The sequence below is a fragment of the Salvelinus namaycush genome, chromosome 12, assembly GCF_016432855.1.
Source record: "Salvelinus namaycush isolate Seneca chromosome 12, SaNama_1.0, whole genome shotgun sequence".
In the NCBI taxonomy this organism is placed as follows: domain Eukaryota; kingdom Metazoa; phylum Chordata; class Actinopteri; order Salmoniformes; family Salmonidae; genus Salvelinus; species Salvelinus namaycush.
The window spans coordinates 40,322,133-40,347,505 of NC_052318.1; the positions used below are offsets into that span (position 1 = coordinate 40,322,133).

At 45.7% G+C, this 25,373-nt stretch overlaps 1 protein-coding gene across 2 annotated transcripts in view; it reads left to right on the forward strand.

The window, feature by feature from the left end:
• The first annotated feature begins 2,033 nt into the window (after positions 1-2,033).
• LOC120056586 (neuroligin-2-like) overlaps positions 2,034-25,373 on the forward strand; it is a 51,346-nt gene continuing 28,006 nt past the window's right edge. The window contains exons 1-3 of one of the 2 annotated variants that reach the window (XM_039004774.1): positions 2,034-2,469; positions 15,929-15,982; positions 24,280-24,429. In XM_039004774.1, coding sequence (XP_038860702.1) covers positions 2,046-2,469; positions 15,929-15,982; positions 24,280-24,429 — 628 coding nt within the window. In that variant the 5' untranslated portion in view covers positions 2,034-2,045. The remainder of the gene's footprint in view (positions 2,470-15,928; positions 15,983-24,279; positions 24,430-25,373) is intronic. The other variant, XM_039004775.1, reaches the window with a different exon arrangement.

Sequence of the window (25,373 nt, forward strand, 5' to 3'; positions counted from 1 at the left end):
ATATTTCAGTTTTGTTTTTTAATACATTTGCAAAAATGTAAAAAAAAAAATGCTTTTACTTTGTCCTTATGGGCAATTGAGTGTAGATTGATGAAGGGGGAAACTATTTAATCAATTTTAGAATAATGCACATGACATTATGCACATGTAACAAAATGTGGGAAAAGTCAAGGGGTCTGAATACTTTCTGAATGTATCTAACATTCTATTGGGTGCAAGGATATTGTATAATTTAATTGAAAAACGTTGTTTTATGTAACAGTTCATAAACCATGTGCCATGGAATCGGTACATCGAAAATCTCTTACCAACTATTTTGCAACTTGTGTTTCTCAGCTGTTAATGGTTTGGTGCTTAAATGAAACTGGTATACTTTTTTATTCATCACAACTTTCTTTAACCAATTTTGGTCTTAAATGCAAGGCCAACAGAAATGTTCCTTACCTTCTCTGGCTTCCACTTGCCTCCTCCATTTTTGCGGTAATGCTGCAATCAGTTGGTTGTAATTTTGGATAGAGAAGGCGTTTCCATATTTTTGATAACTGCATGTGTGACAACTCCACCAGTCCTATTTATGATATTTTTTTCAAAGATTATACAGTTTTAAAAAACATTTCTCAACAAATATATATTTTTTAAGCAATTAGTATATTTGAGTTTAGCCATAATTTTTGTTGTAATATTTGTTCTGTCTTTTCTGGTAGATTAAACTGAAATTGCAACCAGCTTTCTATGGCTTGTTTTAAAAATAGTGATATTTTGGAAACACTATATCCCTGACTCAGTTGAATGTGTAGGCTACAGCATAGTCAATAACATCCATTCAGTATAGCTGTGTCATTTCCATGACATTTACAGAGAGCCTAGCCTGCCGGTCTTAAAATGGAGTCAGATGCTTGTTAATGAATTGTTGTCTTTACAGGCAGCTAGCTGGCTCCTTTCTCCTTTCCCTCAGCCTGATAGGGCTCACATCCTCGTCTTGTCATAGCGTGTTGTAGCATCATATGCCATCACTGTAGCGTGTTAGTCTGTCATCAGGTGGAGTGGCTGCAGCAGGGGAGGTGAGGGGCGGTGTGGAGGTGGGGTGGGAGGTATTCAGCAGACAGTGAGAGCTAGCCACATAAAGCCTTTATCACGCCTAAACGGCTCCATCTCCCAAAGCCAGGGCCAGATTAGCGCCGCCCATTCGAGTGGAACCATGAGAAGGCAGGAACCAACTAAACAAAGCTGTGAGGGGGAAGCCAACATAGACGCACCGGAGGGGGGGAGAGAGGTGTCACGCTTTTTTAGTCTTCCTGATTGATGTGTCAATAGGCTTTTATTGCTGTTGTGTTCTCTGAGGAGTCAAGTCGATTACATGGAGAGCATTTTACACTTCAAAGTACCGTAGCATGGATGGATATACAGTATCCAAGATGTGAACATGTGAATGGGAACATGTCTTAGTTGTGGCAGCTCAAGTGCACAATGTACACGATGTAATGCAAATCTTACGTTCATATGTAACTGATGTAGGACTGCCGTGTTTACATAATACTAAAAACGGCTATAGTTAATGACTCTCTGTGTGTGTGTCTCTCCAAACACAGACCCACTAATGAAACATGAACTCTGACCCTTGTGTGTACCCAGGTGTGGCGTGTTGGCCGTGGGAGCTGTCAGTCTGCAGCTGGCCTATCAGGAGCTCTCAGGAGAATGGACCAGAGCAGACAGTCTAGCTGAGGATGCCCCCCGTCCCTCCCCATCTCTACACCTGCTCTCTCACTTCTCACACCATGCTAGGAAGACACACTCTGCACCTCTGCTTTTGACCAACCCCCCCACTCCCCCCACCCCTCCCAATACCTTATTTCTCCCAGTATCTCCAATAACCTACTTATTTGAGGTTATTTGGAGGTCCTTTCTATACCCATTTCTGCCCACGAGTGAACTCCTGGTCATAATTTGTTTTTCTGGCTAGAAGACTGGAGGACATGTCCTTCTTCTCAGAGAGTGGTCCCAGACGGCAGGGTTCCGGTGGGACGCGGCGCTCCAGCCCCCGCAGGATGTCTGACCCGTGTCTGGTGTGTCTCCTGAGCCTGGCCCTCTGCCTGACACTGTCTTCCTGCCAGCGGGCCGACCTCAGCGGGAAACACCCCATGGTCACCACGGGCTATGGCAAGCTGCGCGGCGTCAGGAAGGAGCTCAACAACGAGATCCTGGGGCCTGTGGAGCAGTACCTGGGCGTGCCCTATGCCACCCCGCCCATCGGCGAGCGTCGCTTCCAGCCCCCTGAGGCACCAGGTTCCTGGCAGGAGATCCGCAACGCCACCCAGTTTGCCCCTGTGTGCCCGCAGAACGTACACGGGGTGCTGCCTGAGATCATGCTGCCGGTGTGGTTCACTGACAACCTGGACGCTGCAGCAGGCTACGTTCAGAACCAGAGTGAGGACTGTCTGTACCTCAATGTCTACGTGCCCACTGAGGATGGTGAGTCCAGCTCCTGTTCCATCTATCAGGCCAGAGTACACTTCCAGTCAGGCAGGCTCAGGCTAGGACAGACTGTCTAGGGCTTCTACTGCTGGGGATGAAGAGATCTCCTCAGTTTTGGTCAGATAGAACAGGATGTGAATGAACTAACTGGTGTGGAGTAGGTTAGGTTCATTTAAGGTTAGGAGTAAGCTACCACATTTACACCTCTGAGGTATCACTACTAACCTTGTGTGTGTTTCGTCTCCGGTTGAGAAGCAGGTCCTTCTTGGCTATCTCACTCCAGAGTAAGACGGTAGTGTGAAAATGACCAGGATGCATTACATGTGTCGTCCTCCTCAGCCTTTTTATGTCACAGTGCAGCTGTTATTTGGTCCCAGCAAGAGGGAACGCTATAGAAGCATCTTTATAGAGTGGCATCATTTGGATCATTCTTTCAGGAGATTGTAATCAGAGACACAAGGGCTCTTAAGCTGAGCCAATAGACACCCATGAGATTACCAAAGAATAGCAGCACTTACACTCATGTCAGCCTCGATTACTGTTTAGTCTGTTGTTCAGGCAGGGTTTCCTTGTTATGCATACTGTACCCTAGTCCTGTCAAAGCAAGGGATTTTTAGCTTCAGTGTATAGTAGAGCTGGAAATTGCCCAGGACCTCACAATAGGATATTTTATTTATTTTAACAGGGAGTCATGCTGAGACCAAGGTCTCTTTCACAAATGAGCCCTTTATACTCATCAATACACATCAAACAATGTGTCAATCAATATACACTATATTTTCACGATACTTAGGTGCCAATACGATATTTATTGGGATTTTCACGATTCTATATGCATTGCGATTTGATGTTCCAAACATATTTCTCACTATATGTCTGCTGCAGAGAGATGAGAGAGAGCATGAGAAAAGGAGTGTTGATCAACCATAAAAGTGCTCAAAACATGTTGGCTCACTATTTAAAAAGAAGATGGATAACATGCTATAGGATGAAAAATACTGGAGTCTTGGCACAGGTAGAGCCGACTAGAGCTAGCTAGCAACAAAAAACAACAACCTTGGAGTCAAAGTATTGATATAATATCCTCCAAAATGATACACAACTGTCAAACCCCCATCACTAGTGTATAGTGATGCTTCATGCTTTATTGAAGTATAGGCTCGGTCAAAAGGTCAGTGTTTGTTAGCTATGCTACTCCCTCACTCTGCGTCCAAATTTGTTGAGGAAGTATATTTACCCATGGCTTGAGGATTGAGACATTTCAATGACAAAATTGACTAAATAACATAAACTTAAAATATTTTAATTCTTGGCGAGGGACAACAGTAAATCTAGACCACAGTATTGAGAGGGAAAAACATGTCCCTCTAATGAAGCAAATAGATGAATTGTATGTTTACACCAGATCATCTTTATTGTCTGACCCAACTGGACTGTGTTTGTTTCCCCGCTGTGTGCTCGGAAAACAATATTTTGCACATACTTGTGAGACTTCTAGGTTTAGCATTTACATATACGGGATTTGTATCTCCATTTTAGGCTGCCCAGTGGGCTTGCTTGTATCGAGGGCATTCGGTTCTGAGAATTTCAGCTGTGCTCCTGAAATCCTTTGTGGACTGAATCTCATTGGAGTTGAGCATTAGCTATAATCAGATTTCAGGCAGTGTTACCAGTCCGTTTGGGGTTAAGCCATTTATAGCACTCATATTGAATTATTTTCAAGACCAGCACACCAATACACACACACACACACACACACACACACACACACACACACACACACACACACACACACACACACACACACACACACACACACACACACACACACACACACACACACAGAAGGTAAATTCCTTTCCTGAAGATAATAATGTAGGTATGACATGTTAACATGCTCAGCTCAGTAACCAGTAAGCACAGTGAACCTATGATCAGGTTGAGAGACTTCATATGCTACAGATGATAGCTCATCTCCTTGGTTGTCATGGAGGTCAACCTCTATACATTAGCTTGTCATAATTGGTTGACCCAAAGCTGTCACGAATCCCGCTTCCTGAGTCTGGGTTTGCCTGTGTGTCTGTCCTGGAGTGTGTTTCAGGTGTCCTGGAACGCACCCTGTCTGGTTGCCGGGCGAATTAGTTTGTTGGGAGATTGATGTTCACCCGCACCTGTGTCCCATCAGTAATCTGCACACCTGTCCTGATCATCATCTCTCCCCTTCAAAAGCTCTGACCTGACTTCCATTCCCTGCCGGATCGTTAGCCATGAACAGTATGTTGTGCCATAGTATCAGACTCCAGTTGGATAGTATTTGTTTTGTTATTTTTGTTTACGTATTGCTTGCCTTGAACTTACCTCCGTTTGTTTTGCCTTCAGTTACTCACCCGGATCATTCACCCCATTCACGCCTGGTCGACGGAGGATTCCGCTACTCCATTGGATTCACCTATTTACTCCCATCAATTCACCACCGCTGCCCGCTACGCCACCTGGATATATCTACCCATTCACATTTACTTGTAAATAAATACTCACCTTCTTCCTACGCTCCTTGTCCTGGTCTGCTTCTGGGTTCAATTTTGAAAGAACGTGACAGAACGATCCGGCCAAGGATGAACCCAGCGGACCTGGACTCCGTTTGCCATGCCATTACCCAGCAGGGGAAGACATTGGGACAACACAATACGGCGCTACAGGAGATAGCGAGTTCAATCCAGAACTTATCTGCTAGCTTGACACAAATCCAGGATCAGCTCAGTTTGCCGGCGATTCATTCACCACCTGTTTCACCCATCTCACCTGCCGGGTCTGGAGCGGTTTCCTTCCGTGAACCCAAGGTACCGACGCCTGATAAATATGAAGGGGATTTGGGAAGATGCCGTTCGTTTCTTATGCAGTGTGGGTTAGTGTTTGATCTGCAGCCCCATTCTTACGCCACGGACAAGGCTAGGATAGCCTTTGTTATTGAACTGCTGCGTGGAAGAGCTCTGGAATGGGCTTCAGCCATTTGGGAACGACAGGGAACCTGCACGGCTTCATATCAGGAGTTCACGGGAGAGATGAGAAAGCTTTTTGATCATCCAGTCCGAGGTAAGGACGCAGCTAAACGTTTGTTCTCTCTTCGCCAAGGAGCTCGCAGTGTGGCAGATTTTATGATCGAGTTCAGGACATTGGCGGTGGAGAGTGGTTGGAATGAGGAGTCACTACAAGCGTTTTTTTACAAGGGGTTGTCGGAGGAACTTAAGGACGAGCTGATATCTTATCCAGAGCCTAGTGACCTAGACAGCTTGGTCACTTTATCTATTCGGGTAGATAATAGAGTCCGAGAGAGAAGGAGGGAGAAGCAGTGGGGCCCATCCAATCAATCAGCCACTCGGTTACCATTCGGTTCAGGAAGTGAACCAGAAAGTATTGATCGTTATTCCCCACACGGTATTAGTGGAGGGGTCTTGCCACCAGATTCTGAACCAATGCAAGTGGGGCGACACGGGCTAACTAAGGAGGAGCGCCAACGTAGACGTAAGACCAACAGCTGTTTCTACTGTGGTAGCTCGGGACATTACATCTCCGCTTGTCCACAGCGCCCGTTAAACTGCCCGGCTCGCTAGTTTTGGGAGGAATTTTAGCGAGCCAGTTTCAATCTCTCAAGGATCCTGTCAGACCCCGTTTTCCTGCGACCCTTATGAATAAGGATCAGAGATTAGAGATGAACGCTCTTATCGATTCAGGTGCCGATGGCAGCTTTATTGATGCCGACTTGGTGGAACAGCTGGGGCTTTCCAAGGAGCAATTGCCGGAAGCCATTGAAGCAACCACTCTGAACGGGAGTAGTCTGGCACGGATCACTATGAGGACTGAACCGGTTAAGATGTTGGTGTCGGGGAATCATTCAGAGTTGATCTCCTTCCTCATTCTGTCCTCGCCCCATGTTCCTCTGGTTCTTGGTTACCCCTGGCTGAAGGAACACAATCCCTCGTTTGATTGGGTGACGGGTAAGGTAACTAGTTGGAGCATTGAGTGTCATGCTAACTGCCTTAGGACTGCCTGTTCTCCTGCTGTTTCCAGTCAGGTCAGTGACTCTGCTCCTCCTGATTTGTCTCTGGTTCCAGAAACATATCACGAGTTGGGTGAAGTATTCAGTAAACAGAAGGCTCTGTCCCTTCCTCCCCACCGACCTTATGACTGTGCGATTAATCTGTTTCCTGGAGCTGCCTTTCCCAAGGGACGGTTATACAGTATCTCTCGACCTGAACGTGAGGCCTTGGAGACCTACATCAAGGAGTCTCTAGCTGCAGGTCTCATTCGGCCCTCGTCATCACCTCTGGGAGCAGGATTTTTTTTTGTGAGCAAGAAGGATGGCTCTCTTCGACCGTGTATTGATTATCGGGGGTTGAATGATATTACGGTCAAGAACAAGTATCCCCTTCCCTTGATGAGCTCGGCTTTCGATTCCTTACAGGGTGCTACGGTTTTTACGAAGCTTGATTTACGTAATGCGTATCATTTGGTTCGGATCAAAGAGGGGGACGAGTGGTTGACTGGGTTCAATACTCCGATGGGACATTTTGAGTACCAAGTGATGCCGTTTGGACTGACCAACGCTCCGGCTGTGTTCCAAAGTATGGTAAATGACGTTCTGAGAGATATGATTGGAATTTTTGTGTTCGTTTACCTGGATGATATCCTCATCTTCTCGAAGGAGCTTTCTAGCCACGTTCTGCATGTCAAGCAGGTCCTGCAGCGGTTATTGGAGAACCGTCTGTTCGTGAAGGCTGAGAAGTGTGATTTTCACGCCCACACGACGTCATTTCTCGGGTACATCATATCCAGGGGAGAGATCAAGATGGACCAAGAGAAGGTTCGGGCGGTTCGGGATTGGGTCCAGCCCGGTACGAGATTGCAGCTCCAGAGATTTCTGGGGTTTGCGAACTTCTATCGGAGGTTTATCCGTGATTACAGCCGGGTGGCCGCCCCTTTAACTGCTCTGACGTCTTGCACCAGAAATTTCTGTTGGACTCCTGAGGCAGACCGAGCATTTCTGGACTTGAAGAGCCGATTCACCAACGCCCCGATTCTCTCTCAACCTGACACTTCCCGTCAGTTTGTTGTTGAAGTGGACGCGTCTGATGTGGGGGTGGGCGCCATCCTGTCCCAGCGTAGCTCCACTGACGGTAAACTCCATCCCTGCGCTTTCTACTCTTGTCGTCTTTCTCCAGCTGAAAGAAACTACGATGTGGGTAACCGGGAGCTTCTCGCTGTGAAGCTTGCCTTGGAGGAGTGGCGTCACTGGTTGGAGGGAGCGGAGCAACCGTTTGTGGTCTGGACTGACCACAAGAATCTGGCTTACGTGCAATCGGCTAAACGTCTCAACGCCCGTCAGGCCAGGTGGGCGTTGTTTTTTGGACGCTTCAATTTTTCCCTGACGTTCCGACCTGGGTCGAAGAACGGGAAGGCGGATGCCCTGTCCCGGATGTTCTCTAAGACGGAGGAGAGTGGGGCCAAGACTGAGACGATTCTTCCCCAGAATGTTGTCGTGGGAACCGTTACATGGAGGATTGAGGAGGATGTGATGGCGGCCCTTCGGACGCAGCCCGGCCCTGGTAACGGTCCACCCGGTCGGTTGTTCGTGCCTGAGTCGTTCCGTTCTGCTGTTCTTCAGTGGTCCCACGCCAGCAAGATAGCTTGTCACCCTGGCGTTGCTCGGACTATGTCGCTACTGCGCAGACGATTTTGGTGGCCTGCCATGGGAGAAGATACCCGGAGGTTTGTTGCCGCATGTCCTGTTTGTGCTCAGAACAAAAGTACCAATCGGCCCAGCTCTGGGCTTCTTCACCCCCTACCTATTCCTCGGCGACCTTGGTCGCATCTGGCCCTGGATTTTGTCACAGGATTGCCCCCTTCTGTTGGGAACACGGTCATTCTGACCATTGTGGACAGATTCAGCAAGTTTGCTCATTTTGTCCCTCTCTCCAAGCTTCCATCGGCTACGGAGACGTCTGAGATCTTGGTTAGGGAGGTTTTCAGGGTCCACGGATTGCCCAGTGACATTGTTTCTGACCGTGGTCCTCAGTTTACCTCTGCTGTCTGGAGATCTTTCTGTTTGGCCATTGGAGCTACAGTCAGTCTCACTTCTGGATTTCATCCACAATCTAATGGTCAGGCGGAGAGAGCCAACCAGAAGATGGAGTCCACGCTGCGTTGTCTTGTCTCCTCTGATCCTACCTCTTGGTCATCTCAATTACCCTGGGTCGAGTATGCCCATAATACCCTTCCGTCATCTGCCACTGGGATGTCCCCCTTCCAATGCCTGTACGGTTACCAACCTCCTTTGTTTCCTTCTCAGGAAAGGGATCTCTCGGTTCCCTCTGTCCAGACCCACATTCGTCGTTGCCACCGGACCTGGCATCGGGCCAGGAAGGCTCTCCTTAGAGTGTCTGACCGGTATCAGATCCAGGCGAATCGTCGCCGTATTCCTGCCCCAGCTTATACGGTCGGAGATAAGGTTTGGTTGGCTACACGGGATCTTCCTCTACGGACTGAGTCGAGAAAGTTGTCACCGAAGTTCATTGGTCCGTTTGTAGTGGAGAGAATCATTAATCCTGTTGTGGTTCGACTCAAGTTGCCTGCAACTCTTAGAGTACATCCCACCTTTCATGTCTCCTGCCTCAAGCCGGTTCACCTCAGTCCTCTGTTGCCCCCTCCTCCTCGTCCTCCTCCTCCTCGGATGATCGGAGGTGGTCCTGTCTACACGGTGCGCCGCATCATGGACTCCAGACGGCGGGGTCGAGGGTACCAGTATTTAGTGGATTGGGAAGGATATGGTCCAGAGGAGAGGAGTTGGATTCCTCGGCGTCAGATCCTGGATGACGACCTGCTTCGTGACTTCTACCGCCTCCACCCTGGCGCTCCAGGTAGTCCGCCCGGTGGCGTTCGTCGGAGGGGGGGTACTGTCACGAATCCCGCTTCCTGAGTCTGGGTTTGCCTGTGTGTCTGTCCTGGAGTGTGTTTCAGGTGTCCTGGAACGCACCCTGTCTGGTTGCCGGGCGAATTAGTTTGTTGGGAGATTGATGTTCACCCGCACCTGTGTCCCATCAGTAATCTGCACACCTGTCCTGATCATCATCTCTCCCCTTCAAAAGCTCTGACCTGACTTCCATTCCCTGCCGGATCGTTAGCCATGAACAGTATGTTGTGCCATAGTATCAGACTCCAGTTGGATAGTATTTGTTTTGTTATTTTTGTTTACGTATTGCTTGCCTTGAACTTACCTCCGTTTGTTTTGCCTTCAGTTACTCACCCGGATCATTCACCCCATTCACGCCTGGTCGACGGAGGATTCCGCTACTCCATTGGAGTCACCTATTTACTCCCATCAATTCACCACCGCTGCCCGCTACGCCACCTGGATATATCTACCCATTCACATTTACTTGTAAATAAATACTCACCTTCTTCCTACGCTCCTTGTCCTGGTCTGCTTCTGGGTTCAATTTTGAAAGAACGTGACAAAAGCATCACTGCAATAGAGGGCCTGAGAATCCTAGCCTCATTGGTTCCCACTATCGGCCACGAACCAATCATTTCAATAAGAAGTGCTTGCCTCAGCAGATCAGCCTGCTTCCATCTGCATCAAGCAGTGTTCTGACGGGGGTCTGCTCATCTCTGATTATATTCAATGTGACAGAAATCTACTGCTGAAGATTGACGTAATAATTTAAATGCACAATCTGTAAGATTTCCTGCTGTTTCATGTTTTTTATATTTGTATTATTGATATACCGTAGCATAGCCCAAACCAGAGTTGGGGCTGCTGTTGGGTTGAAGTACAGACTCTGGAGTGTGGCTTTAAGGAGAGGGATAAAAAGTATTTTGCTATTTTCTTTTGACAGGTTCTGCCCCCTTGTAGTTGATTAATTATCCAAGCATTGATTTATTTTCACTTAATAAAAGCATAATGGAACATAACAGTGTAACTTCAATATTCTCTTCAATCAGGACCAATTAAACACATTTGGAGAGGGAAGGATTTTTTTTCAAAGATTGTCCTGTATTCAGTAAAGCTAATTAGCAGGTAGTTTTTAACATAAGCCACATTCACTCTCACACACACACACACACACACACACACACACACACACACACACACACACACACACACACACACACACACACACACACAGTACTGACTCACAAAACTCACTCCACACAGAATTGCAGTATGTCGATCCCCCTGGACTATGGATATAAAGTACTGTTAGACTGACCTCACAATAGAGACCCTTTTTATAGACCTAAGTAAATGTCTAGGCTCTATAGTGTTACTGTAGTAACATATTGGGCTTTGCTTCACCCCATGATATGTCAAAACCCAGCTCACACAGTATACTAGATGTAATGGGCTTAGGCTGCAGTCTACATTTAGCCGACATGCATATTTCACTGTGTATGAGGCGTTGTAACAGAGAGTTAGAGTGTTGCAATCCCATTGTGATGTCTACTCAGCAGCAATACACTGCGAAGGATGTGACATCACAATCCACCAGGCCACGTCTTGGCAGCGTTCCAAATTAATTTCCGTTTTAATCCGATCAATATGTTCCACAGCCAAACAAAAAGATGGTACGTGCTCAAGAGTCATTTCAAGCTTCAGAGTATAATATACATGAAGACTGGTAGGGTGATGATGATTGGTGGGGGAGGGGAAACTGATATGAATGTATAAATAAATGAATAAATAACAATTGACACTGCAGAAGAACTACCGTGTGAATTGCCTCTGATGCAAGAACAAACCTCAAACAAATTATTCTATTTTTGCTATCGCAGCAGCCCTTGATCTGGTGAAAATTGGATCAGGATTGTTCTTCGGGGGAAATGAGAAATCGTTGTGTACTGTATTGTAGCAATCGCACCTCTGCTAGCTCCTACCTAGTGCACAACTCCACAGCTAATTAGCCCAGAAACTGAAGGTTTATCTAATTCCATGTACACAAAAGAGGGATGCCTTTGAAAGTGAGCTTTGGGCTGGGATGGGAAACGAGGGGCACCAGAAACACTGCTGGATTCTAGCTCGACCTGGCCAACAGACATTTTTCATCCTGTTGATTAATTGCGTTTAATCATTTTGTTAAGTGAGGCAGCACCTTGAACACTAAATAGTGTATGAATAGGGTAGTGAGTTATGTTGTAAATCTTTTCTAAATACTGTCTAAGTACTGGAGAGAAGGGGAGATTACTGTAATTGGGAAGCCTGCGATTGGCTTGTGATTGGCTGAAATCATATTCTATGTCAAGTTGCTATGGGTTATGCTGCTTGGGAGGAAAACGGATTGTGTGTGATTTGGTTATTCCCAAGGGTACAGGAGTGCCTGTCTGTGAATGAAAGTGTGTTTTTTACATATGGCTTGTGTTCTTGTCATATTCTGTCACATATTGTTAGGGGTCACTGCTCACACAGGCCTGTCGCTGTCCTCATCTATTACTTCCTGTGTGTGAAACAATTGAGTGTTCTTGAAAGTCAAAATATCAATGTTCCATGTTCATACAGCAGATATAGTTCATACAGTATTGACATATTTTGATTTGCTTAGGGTATATGGATTATTACAGTTTCCACACATCATATTTCAATGTCCCACACGCCCAAGGCCTGTTTAGTGCACCACTCTATGTATCCCCCTTATTGACTGTCCCTCTAATGGATCCTCATCTGCTACCTGAATCTGAGGCCTCAGAATGACCCAACACTCACAGACCACAGAGGAAACCACACATCACACCCTTTTGCACAATTTTAAGAGTAGTACCGTGGAAGGAGGAAATACTCAGACAGAACCCCCTCTGCTCTCAGCCTCTGAGCTCCTCCCTCGCTCTCTCTTTGTATCCCCCCTCCCTCGTCCTCTCTATGCGGGCTGTGGTAGAGGAGGTCACAGGCTCTGAATGCAAATCAGTTCCATGTCCTTCCCCACCAGGCCGCTATGTAGCCTGCTGCGCCCTCAACTCCAATGAAATTTGAATAGCTTTTTAGAATAATGAAAACAAAGCTGACCTAATGTCAGAGACAAACACACACAGGGGCTCTGTTTAGTCCAGCTGTGCCTGGGTTCCTCACGTGGCGAATCCCCTGTACTGTATTAGCCGTCAGCCTGCTCGGCGAGAGCACCTTGTCATTGCATTCCTATTTCCTCCAGACGGTCGGATCGGCCGTTTTACCGTCCATATTTCAGCAGGCGGGGCCACAGAGCTAGGGATGGACGGAGGGAGGGGTATGGGAATGGCACTGTGAACACTGTGAGCCGCTGGAGAAGCACGGTGGGGGCATGATGCTGTGTCTCACACCTCGTCAAACACACAGCACAGTACGGTCATGACACACTGGGGAAATGGAGAAGGACAGCAGACAGCAGCTTGTGTTCAGGCCGCTCCACGCTCACTCAACCGTGGAGAAACAGTGTTGACTGGGAGGAGGGGGACAGGAGCTGAGCTAAATGATCATCTGTGGACCACTGGATTTCACTGAACGCCAGCCCATTACATCATGTGTCAGTCAGTTTGCTGCCCAGCTCCTAATTGGAGCACATGTAAGGGCTGAAATAGATACTCTGTTCCTCTGTTGACCCAGCAACATTTCAACTGCACATATATTCAAATCAAGCTTGTTAAAATTCTTTAGACGTGTTTTTTTCATCGGTGTGGTTGATTATTATGCGTAAGATGTGTTTGTTTATTTTCTCACTCTTTTGGTTGCATGACTGATCCTGGCTGCATCTTCCTGCCAATTTCACTTTATAAATGGTGTTAGAATCAGAGGCCAAACTGCAGAACAATTCTCCAAGGTATAAATAATTGGAATGTAAATGTATTTGTGCCCTTATTGACCTGTCTAGAAACCGAAGGGAAGGCTTTCACATCTAGTAACACTGTTCTTGCTCAGTAGTATGCAGACAAACGAGGTGTCTACCATTCTTTACCAAACTTGTTGTGCCGCCATCCTTTTCCTGGAAGTGTAACAATGAGTTCATTGGAGTGAGAGTGATGGCTGAGAGATGAGGAAAGTGGCAATGAGGTTGTCCCTTCAAATGAGGCATGCACCGTGTGTATATACTGCAGTATTGTATACGTGTTTATGACGTATGTCCGGTGGAGTATTTGTGACTGTTTCAAGGATGGATGTGTGTATTAAGGTGTTCTTGGCCATTCTCAGACATCTTGTTCAATGTCAAGCCATTGAAGCAGGCCTGTAGGTGCTGTAACTATTTCCTACTCTAAGTGGCTGTCCACGTGGAGCTGACAACTCCGTAGAACTGGCTCTGTCAATTAGCTGTGAGAGAAGGCCCCAGCTACAGCCCCATGCAGCACCACTGCACATGCTGACATCGTCGCTGAACACAAAGACAAACCTGTTTGTTTCTCTCCCCACAGAGCAATGTCTCTGTTAGGAAACAACGCTATCATACCTGCTTGTCGCATCCCAAAATGCACTGCAGAAAATGTCCCAAAGTGCGCTCCAGCACATTACATTTTCTCCTCCAACACGACAAAAAAAAACTCCTTTGACAGCACAACAGATCCCAACAAAACACATCCAACAATCATCTCGGATTGAGCCTCCTCTCCCATCAGAGACAGAATTGGGCTTCCAGGAAGCATTACGCCCATGCAAAGTCTTTAACTGAAGTCTGCCACTCTATTTCAAAGGGAGACGGGTTCCATTTCAGCAGAGCTGCTCTCTGTATGCAGCTTAAGCTTTTTAATGGGTATTAGAGCAGGTATGAAATCACTGTGCTCTCCATTAAGCAGTTAGGTGTGGTATTAAAGTGCTGCTGGGAAAGTGCTGACTGGGTCGTCTCTCACCCCCACCCTCTTACTGGAACTGCCCTTACACCAGGGGGACTGGGGGCGGAAGGGAATCAGGTCAACATTGATCACTCCCCTTATAAAAAAGCACTTGCATATGAGGATTGAGGAAGCACTATAGTAATGACGAGAGAAAGCAGAGAGAGAGCGAGAGAGCAGTGCTGGTGCTCTGGGTGTGTCCCTGTTCCAGCAGCCATTCATCCAGCAGTGCAGAGTGTTGGCCATGCGTTTTGCCAATAGATCTGTCTTTGCGGCACAGTGTGACAGAGGCTGTTGTTAGCACCTTATGAGGGAGCCATCAGAAGACAATGGGAGAGATGTAGTTAGCACACTGTGAGACTGATAAAGCTGCTGGCTCACCAACAGAGAGTATACTGTGTCTGTTAGACGAGAGAGTGTATCGCCAACACACAAGGAGAGAGGCCCCACTGGACACAGACGTCTATTCAACATCTATTCCACGTTGGTGCGACTTAATTTCATTGAAATGATTCAACCATTGTGTGCCCAGTAAGGAGTGTGTTAGCACCATAAAGGGAGAGTGTGTTGTTAGCATAGCTAGCATGCCAGGTGGCACTATGTTATTAGCACACTGTGTGTGTGTGTGTGTGTGTGTGTGTGTGTGTGTGTGTGTGTGTGTGTGTGTGTGTGTGTGTGTGTGTGTGTGTGTGTGTGTGTGTGTGTGTGTGTGTGTGTGTGGACAGGCTAGCGTGCTAAATGCTAACAGTGATTGAGAGGAACGATAAAAGCTGTGTAGTGATTGGGCTGGCCATGTAGCGCTCCGCTGACTGATGGAGACAATAAACAAATGAACAGGATCCATATTGGCCAGGCTTACAGAGAGCGGCGTTATTGTCTTTCCCCTATGGAGCGTTTAACTGCCGTCACCATTAAAACGGAATGTGGACCTCTGTGACCTTGGCATAGGGGAGCCCTGTCAGACGTCCTCACATGGCTGCGTAAATACTGAACCACCACTCCCTGGTCGGCTTCTTGTATGGTTACACTGGAGGAGGGAGAGACACTCATCATGTGCATTAACATCGCTGGAGTGTGCGTGTGTGTCCCTGGTCATCCCCTCCAGTGTAGTTGTGTATAGTGGCAGACCAGTCCCCATGGACATGGTGTAGAGGGCCCAGATACCCTGTAGCCTGAGGGCTGCAGCGCTGGGCTAAGGGGCTAAGTGGGCACATGCTTCATGATGGGTTGGCATTCCCCTGTCTGCCTTCTGACGGCAAAGAATGATGGCTTGATTCTCTTCATTGATTTTCCTCTACAAAGCACTAACGTGTAGGGAATAAATGGGAAGAGAAAAACAATGAGATGTTCTCTGGGGTCGTTGACCAGGCAGCTCTTGGCTAGGTACTGTGCAGGGGAACAGGCTAGTTGTCTCCACAGGACAAGCTGTATCTGTAATTCTCTCTTACTTTTGGCTTTCGGTTGTTTCGGAGACTTTTGAAAATGAGATAGAGGTTGCTCTTCCTGCTTTGTCATTTTTCTCCTCTTGTTTTCTTGTTCACTTTTTGCTTTTTCAGCAAAGTGCAATCTTTTTGAATTTTCTCTTTTCTCTTTTCCCTCCCTTTTTTCTGAACCTTAGGTCCGCTCACAAAAAAACACGATGAGTCTACAATGAACAAACCGAGGGATGAAGGTATTTTTGTTGCATGTTTTACCCTTTTGTTGTCTTTTTCAAACTTTTGGAGGGGATGGTTCAATTGAATAACAAACTGATATTATAAGTTTGTGTCTAAGTGTAATCACTTATTCTTTTTCTCTGTAATTGTAATCGTCTCACAATAATATAATACGTCTAATAATATACACAATTATACATTATTTTATACCATATACTTAAAACTAGCTACACTAGTTAATGGTGTGAAGTAGACTGATATAGACTCTCACTCTCAGTCTCTCTCTCACACACACACACACACCTCAATTGTTCCACACACCCTTGCCACAGAGCAGTTTTCTCCTTTTTCGCTATATGGTTAATCAACCAATAAACAGAATTTGATTTGCATAGAATGTTTTACAAAGTCATGCTGTTTTGACTGTATTCTGTCTTGCGCCAGTGAATATTTAACCTTGTGTAATATTCTTTACCTTCATCATTTGGATTGGGTCATCCGATTGATCCACTTTACCATTTCTTTATTAAGTTATTTGTTGGGGAATAGGTGAGGATTTTTACAGTAAAAGCATTATAGTTTGGGTGGGTGGTGTTGGTGGGGGGTGGAGCAGGCAGTGGAGCTTGCTAACTGACATGCATTACACATGCAAATACTCAGGTAATCAGTTGTTAAAACTAGCCAGGAAAAGATGCATTGACTTTATGTAATCAAGAGGTTTGAAAGATCAGACTGTTACCATAATGTTTTGTGTGTGCGTGCATCTTTGTGTGTGCATCCGATCAGGTGTTTGTGTGTCTGATTTGTATATATGTGCGTGTGATGATGTGGGCGTGCATGTGTTAGAGTGTGTATGCTGTTTACGTGTTAAGTTGTCCCATTCTGCCGTCTCTAATTGCTATGGTTTAAAAGGAGACAGAGCTTGCTAATCCATTTGGAGAGGGAGAGAGGGAGAATATTTTAGGGGCTGTTTTGAAGCAGGCAGGACAGTGAGGGCATTGTTGGCCCTGTAGGCCTGGGATTCAGGCTGAGTGAGACTGCTCCTGTCATCTCCCCATCTGGACACAGCCTCATCCCCAACTGTCACTGCAAGGTTAGAGAGGAAAATGATACACACGTTCTCACACTCAAATGCACTCTTATCATGCACTAACACATGCACTCTTATCATGCACTAACACATGCACTCTTATCATGCGTGAAAACACACACATATGACTTCCAAGCACTCTCACATACACATGAATCCAGACACTCAATCACACTTCATCACTTTTTTTTCACACACACATCCTACAGCAACACACACTCCATCACATACAAACATGGGCAGCAAAACCCACACAAACATAGCAAGTGGGAAGTCTTGACAAACCCCTGGTCCCCTTGCTCCTAAGGATGAACCAGTCTGACTGGGTCAGTCCAGACCACTGCTGCCATGTTCGCTCCGGTGCTGAAGCTTAGCAACACCTCCATGAGAATGAATGAATTATATATATTGTACAAAGGGATGTACAGCTACATATATATGATGTACAGTTCCTTCAGAAAGTATTCACACCCCTTTACTTTTTCTACATTTTGTTGTGTCACTGCCTGAATTTAAAATGGATTAAATTGAGATTTTGTGTCACTGGTCTACACACAATACTCCATAATGTCAGTGGAATTTTGTTTGTAGAAAATCTTCGAAGTTAATAAAAGTTCCCTCAGTCGAGCAGTGAATTTCAAGCACAGATTCAACCACAAAGACCAGGGGTTTTTCAATGCCTTGCAAAGAAGGGCACCGATTGGTTGATGTGTAAAGAAAAAGAAAAAAAAGACGCTGAATATCCCTTTGAGCACGGCAAAGTTATTAATTATCACTACAGAGATACAGGCGTCCTTCCTAACTCAGTTGCCAGAGAGGAAGGAAACTGCTCAGGGATTTCACCATGAGGCCAATGGTGATTTTAAAACAGTTAATTAGAGTTTAATAGTGGTGAAATGAGAACTGAGGATGGATCAACAACATTGTAGTTACTCCCCAATACTAACCTAAATGACAGAAAGAAAAGAAGGAAGCCTGCACAGAATCAAAATATTCCAATGCGTGTATCATGTTTGCAACAAGCCACTAACGTAGTACTGCAAAAATTGTGGCAAAGAAATCAACTGAATACAAAGCGTTGTTGTGGGCAAATCCAACACATCACAGAGTACCACTCTTCATATTTTCAAGCATGGTGGTGGCTGCATCATGTTATAGGTATGCTTGTTATTGGCAAAGACTAGGGAGTTTTTTTGATAAAAAAAATGGAATACAGCTAAGCACAGGCAAAATCCTAGAGGAAAACCTGGTTCAGTTTTCTTTCCTACAGACACTGGGAGACAAATTCACCTTTCAGCAGAACAATAACCTAAAACACAAGGCCAAATATACACTGGAGTTGCTTACCAAGATGACATAGAAAAAGTGGCCTAGTTACAGTTTTGAGTTTAAATATTATATACATATGCATATTACATGCATGCCACATACATGGGGCAGTGTCTAAAAGCTGTTCCCGTGACTAGGTATGTTACTAACATTGTTAATAGTTTAATGAAATGCTGTCTGACAAGATGTGAGTCAATCACATAGGGAGATGTCTCTCTGAGACAAGTACACCTGGAGACTGCTGCAGGTGGCTCAAAGACACATTTACTCACCATGAACAGACATACTCCAACATGTGCATCATCATGTTAGACATGTATGCACATACAGTGGGGAGAACAAGTATTTGACACACTGCCGATTTTGCAGGTTTTCCTACTTACAAAGCATGTAGAGGTCTGCAATTTTTTATCATAGGTACACTTCAACTGTGAGAGACGGAATCTAAAACAAAAATCCAGAAAATCACATTGCATGATTTTTAAGTAATTAATTTGCATTTTATTGGATGACATAAGTATTTGATATTTAGAAAAGCAGAACTTAATATTTGGTACAGAAACCTTTGTTTGCAATTACAGAGATCATACGTTTCCTGTAGTTCTTGACCAGGTTTGCACACACTGCAGGAGATTTTGGCCCACTCCTCCATACAGACCTTCTCCAGATCCTTCAGGTTTCGGGGCTGTCGCTGGGCAATACGGACTTTCAGCTCCCTCCAAAGATTTTCTATTGGGTTCAGGTCTGGAGACTGGCTAGGCCACTCCAGGACCTTGAGATGCTTCTTACGGAGCCACTCCTTAGTTGCCCTGGCTGTGTGTTTTGGGTCGTTGTCATGCTGGAAGACCCAGCCACGACCCATCTTCAATGCTCTTACTGAGGGAAGGAGGTTGTTGGCCAAGATCTCGTGATACATGGCCCCATCCATCCTCCCCTCAATATGGTGCAGTCGTCCTGTCCCCTTTGCAGAAAAGCATCCCCAACGAATGATGTTTCCACCTCCATGCTTCACGGTTGGGATGGTGTTCTTGGGGTTGTACTCATCCTTCTTCTTCCTCCAAACACTTCTTCCTCCAAACACCAAAAAGCTCTATTTTTGTCTCATCAGGCCACATGACCTTCTCCCATTCCTCCTCTGGATCATCCAGATGGTCATTGGCAAACTTCAGACGGGCCTGGACATGCGCTGGCTTGAGCAGGGGGACCTTGCGTGCGCTGCAGGATTTTGATCCATGACGGCGTAGTGTGTTACTAATGGTTTTCTTTGAGACTGTGGTCCCAGCTCTCTTCAGGTCATTGACCAGGTCCTGCCGTGTAGTTCTGGGCTGATCCCTCACCTTCCTCATGATCATTGATGCCCCACGAGGTGAGATCTTGCATGGAGCCCCAGACCGAGGGTGATTGACCGTCATCTTGAACTTCTTCCATTTTCTAATAATTGCGCCAACAGTTGTTGCCTTCTCACCAAGCTGCTTACCTATTGTCCTGTAGCCCATCCCAGCCTTGTGCAGGTCTACAATTATACCCCTGATGTCCTTACACATCTCTCTGGTCTTGGCCATTGTGGAGAGGTTGGAGTCTGTTTGATTGAGTGTGTGGACAGGTGTCTTTTATACAGGTAACGAGTTCAAACAGGTGCAGTTAATACAGGTAATGAGTGGAGAACAGGAGGGCTTCTTAAAGAAAAACGAACAGGTCTGTGAGAGCCGGATTTCTTACTGGTTGGTAGGTGATCAAATACTTATGGCATGCAATAAAATGCAAATTAATTACTTAAAAATCATACAATGTGATTTTCTGGATTTTTGTAAGTAGGAAAACCTGCAAAATCGGCAGTGTATCAAATACTTGTTCTCCCCATTGTACATGCAATCAACTTCAAACGCACATGTACAGTGCATTCGGAAAGTATTCAGACCCCTTGACTTTTTCCACATTTTGTTACGTTACAGCCTTATTCTAAAATGTATTAAATTGTTTGTTTTCTCGTCATCAATCTACACACAATACCCCATAATGACAAAGCAAAAACATTTTTTTTTTACATTTACATAAGGATTCAGTACTTTGTTGAAGCACCTTTGGCAGTGATTATAGCTTTGAGTCTTCTTGGGTATGACGCTACAAGCTTGGCACACCTGTATTTAGGGAGTTTCTTCCATTCTTCTCTGTAGATCCTCTCAAGCTCTTGCAGGTTGGATGGGGAGCGTTGCTGCACAGCTATTTTCAGGTCTCTGGGCTCTGGCTGAGCCACAAAAGGACATTCACGACCACAGCCACGACTCCTGCGTTGTCGTGGCTGTGGGCTTAGAGTTGTTGTCCTGTTGGAAGGTGAACCTTCGCACCAGTCATCAGACCAGATAATCTTGTTTCTCATGGTCTGAGAGTCCTGTAGGTGGTGCCTTTTGGCCAAATCCAAGCGGGCTGTCATATGCCTTTTACTGAGGAGTGGCTTCCGTCTGGCCACTCTACCATAAAGGCTTGATTGGTGGAGTGCTGCAGAGACGGTTGTCCTTTTGGAAGGTTTTCCCATCTCCACAGAGGAACTCTGGAGCTCTGTCAGCGTGACCATCAGGTTCTTGGTCACCTCCCTGACCAAGGCCCTTCTCCTCCAATTGCTGTGTTTGGCCAGGCGGCCAGCACTAGGAAGAGTATTGGTGGTTCTAAACTTTTTCCATTTAAGAATGATGGAGGCCACTGTGTTCTTGGGGACCTTTAATGCTGCAGAAAATTTAGGGTACCCTTCCCCAGATCTTTACATCGACACAATCCTGTCTCGAAGCTCTATGGACTATTCCTTCAACCTTATATAGGTGTGTCCCTTTCCAAATCATGTACAATCAGTTAGATTTAACACAGTTGGACTCCAATCAAGTTGTAGAAACATCTCAAGGATGATCAATGAAGACAGAATGCACCTGCACCTATTTCTGTTTTTTATTCTTAAATGTTCTGAAATTTCTAAAAAACAAGTTTTCGTTTTGTCATTATGGGGTATTGTGTGTAGATTGATGAGGAAAATAATGTATTTAACCCATTTTAGAATGAGGCTGTAACATAACAACATGTGGAAGAAGTCCAGGGATCTGAATAATTTCAGAATGCACATTCTTGATACACACAGGGAAACTGTTGAGTGTGAAAAACCCAGCAGTGTTGCAGTTCTTGACAAACTCAAACCGGTGCGCCTGGTACCTACTACCATACCCCGTTCAAAGGCACTTAAATCGTTTGTCTTGCCCATTCACTCTCTGAATGGCACACATACACAATCCATGTTGCTATTGTCTCAAGGAAAATCCTTCTTTAACCTGTCTCCTCCCCTTCATCTACACTGATTGAAGTGGATTTAATAAGTGACATCTATAAGGGATCATAGCTTTCACCTGGATTCACCTGGTCAGTCTATGTCATGGAAAGAGCAGTTCCTAATGTTTTGTACAGTCAGTGTACTTTAATTTAGCTCTTATTCACACAGAGATAATTGAATGCTTTATGTGGGTATACAATGAGATATATTGTCTTGCATCCTTTGGAGGTCACACATACACACAACAGTCATACAACGACAGTCTCAGAGACAAAGGGCTCGGTTCAATCCTGATCGCAGAAGTTCAGCGCTGTAGGGCGAATGTCATTTAAAGGCAATGTGCGCAGAGACGGTGTTCACAGTAAACTATGCTTTACATTTCAATCGCGCCATGAATGCTGAACATCCGTGAAACGGGAAACGTATTTCCTGCTCCAGGTATTCCAAGTGTCCTAGCTCTGCTCTAGATGAGCGCCAGTCCAGTGCTCTCTGTGTGTGTGTGTGTGTGTGTGTGTGTGTGTGTGTGTGTGTGTGTGTGTGTGTGTGTGTGTGTGTGTGTGTGTGTGTGTGTGTGTGTGTGTGTGTGTGTGTGTGTGTGTGTGTGTGTGTGTGTGTGTGTCATTTGTCATGTGCAAGTGGAGTGTGACTGCCTGGTGACAGAGAGGAGAGCTGATCCATTAGCCAGGCATCACACCCAGGGCTCTGCTGGCCTGGTAATGCTGGGATAATTGAACTTGTTTACATCTCCTCTGGGAAATCACCAGAGGCTCACAACACACTGGAGAGAGGGGGAAAGGGAATGGAGGGTGGGAGAGTGTGTGTGAACTCCTCCGCTGAGTGTGTGCATATGCAATGTTGGTTGCATAAGTGTGAATGTCGGAGAGATGGGAAAAGAGTGCGTGTGTGTGTGTGTGTGTCAGGGCTTTAATGTATTGTGTGTGAATGTTCATGTCTCTCGAGTGCACTGTATGTTCTATAAAAGGTGACTGCATGTGTGCGTATTGATAAATTGTACATTGTTGCAGTGGTGTGTGAGTGATGCGTTCTGGTGCATGTGTAACCTGAGATTCAGGTTGTGATGCAGGCGGGTGTGCAAATACGTGAGTAGAATTTGTTACCACGGCAACAGGCTCCGAGTGAGTCAATGCAATGGAATGGCTGGTGCGTTTCTATTAGAGAGAGAGGAGGCAGTTTCCATAGCGACTCAGCATCGCAGCTGCCTGCCTGTGTCTCTGTGTGTCTCTGTGTGTCAGTGTGTGCGCGTTTGTGCATTTTCCTACATGCATCTCTGTGTCCGTGAAGAGACCTTGCCATGTACAACTTTGTAACGGTTTGTTTAATCTCATCCCATCCCACCATTTTCTTGTGACATTACTCTTTCTCCTTCTCTTGCTCACTCCCTCTCTCTCTGTCTCTGTTCAGGGGCCATGTATCTTTCTTTCTTTCTATCTCTCCTCTTCTCTTCTCTCTCTTTTCTTTCTCTCGCTCTCCTTCCTGTCTCTTTTCCCATCGTTCTCTAAGTTACAGTATGTATTTTCTCATCTCTCTCTCTCTCTCTCTCTATTTTCCCATCTTTCTCCCTCTGTCTCTTTCCCATCTCCTTCCAGAAAGTCATCAGGGTAAACAGATGATGTGGCTCTTATTTATGTTTCCACTTGGTCTGGCTCTCATATGAATTATCCACAGGGCAGACGCTAGGCTAACTGGGAACCACTGGCAGCTCTGCCTTATTAAAGACACGCAGACCGTACCACAGTACCTCACAGAGAGGGGGGACCCAGAAAACCCCAGATCGTACCATTATACTGCAGTAGGAGAGACAGTGGCAGACTGTACCATAACTAACCAGAGGGGACAGTGAGAGTTCCAGACTGTACCATAATACCACAGAGAGAGGGGACGCAGGGAAACGTACAGATAGGACCACGACACTACAAGAGGGGACAGAAAAATACAGACTGCCATGACAACACTAAGACGATGTTCCAATATCTAAAATGGCCAACCATTGATAAGAGACAATACTGGATAGGTTCTAACCTTATAGCTTTCAACACTATTGCTTCAACCTATAATGTCACCTCAGTTCAGTATGAAGAGCAGGAATGAGGAGAAGAAGTGTATGTTTCAGACTTTGGGGATATAGTTAAAGATGAGGGAGATCAAAAGGCACGTACAGATGTAGGATCTTCATTTGTGCCAGTTTGCTACATCAGGTGAATAATCCTGCAGCAACAGGGAATGTGTATTATTATGTTGATTATAATGAATGGACATTATTTGTAGGGGTTGATACATTTTTCTTTAGGGCCAGTGGAAATTAAACTTTAGAAGCCTTTTTACACCTGTGCAGGAAAAATCTCAGCAACGAAAGAGTGATCCAGTTAAGATCCTACATCTGTATGCAGAAGGGGATATATGATTTTTTGTGAATGGCTCTGTGGACATTCCTGTGGATTGTTTTTTTGTAGATAGACCAAACGTTGTCATCTCTTTCTCAGAATCTAAAGTGTTTCTACTCTCTTTCTCATCTTTTGTGTTTGTGCATACTTCTGTGTATGTCCATATCCCGCTCTTCGCCACAGATATCCGTGACCGTCGGAAGAAGCCGGTGATGCTGTTCATCCATGGCGGCTCCTACATGGAGGGGGCGGGAAACATGTTCGACGCCAGCATCCTCACAGCCTACGGCAACGTCATCGTGGTCACCATGAACTACCGTCTGGGCGTGCTCGGTGAGTCTGTCTGTCTGCATACTATGACATCACTTCCTGCTTGCACCATCAGGGCCCAGAACTCTTATTCTATGGTTTCACTCTCCTTAATTAGATGCCTTACAATTATACAGAACGAGGCACTTTTCCTAATGATGTGAACTGACCAGGAAGATATCTGGGTCCTAGTTATAGTCTACAGCTAGGTCCTGGAGTTGGTCCTGATCACATGACCAGAACAGTAGAACTGGCCCTAGCTGCACCATGTGACCTGAGTTTTGTGTGCTCTGCCCTGTCCCTGTGTACAGACTCTGAGCCAGTGGATAGGAGTTTAGTCAGCTGCTCTGAGGGGCTGACTGCCTGTTTGTTTCTACAGCTGTTTGTTTGTGTACTGTACACCACAGAGCATCCACAGTCTCCATTGTGGTTGCCAGGTTGGGTAATGGGATCTGGTTTATTGTATCAAGCCTGTCTCAACACATCAGAGTATTCATAAAGAGAGAAATGGGAGTATTTTAGGATACAGTCCAAGCTTTACCACTAGTGTAAACACAGTGGAATGTGATCCACACAGTCATTGACAGACGGGGCCAGCCAGTAGAGGGAACATACTGAGAGTTTGAGGTACACCTGGCAGCAGCTCTGTCCTGCCTGCTAGATTTGGGCCTGCCTGTTTTGTGGTGCATGTTTCATGTGCTGTTATGCTTTTCTACATCTGTCTGACAAACTGGAAACATTAGCGAGTGGAGCGTGAGAACAATCCGCCGTGTGAACTTAAGTTTCCTTAATGCACGATCTAATCCTTGCTCTGCATGCCTCTAATTCACTGATCCAAACAGTTTGCATCATACCCAAGCCAAATAGTAGTCTTTGTCTGTGTGATTTACATACTGTATGTGTGCTGTGTGTAGTTTACCCGTGTGTAGTGTACAGTAGTTATGCACCACACACACAGTGACATACAG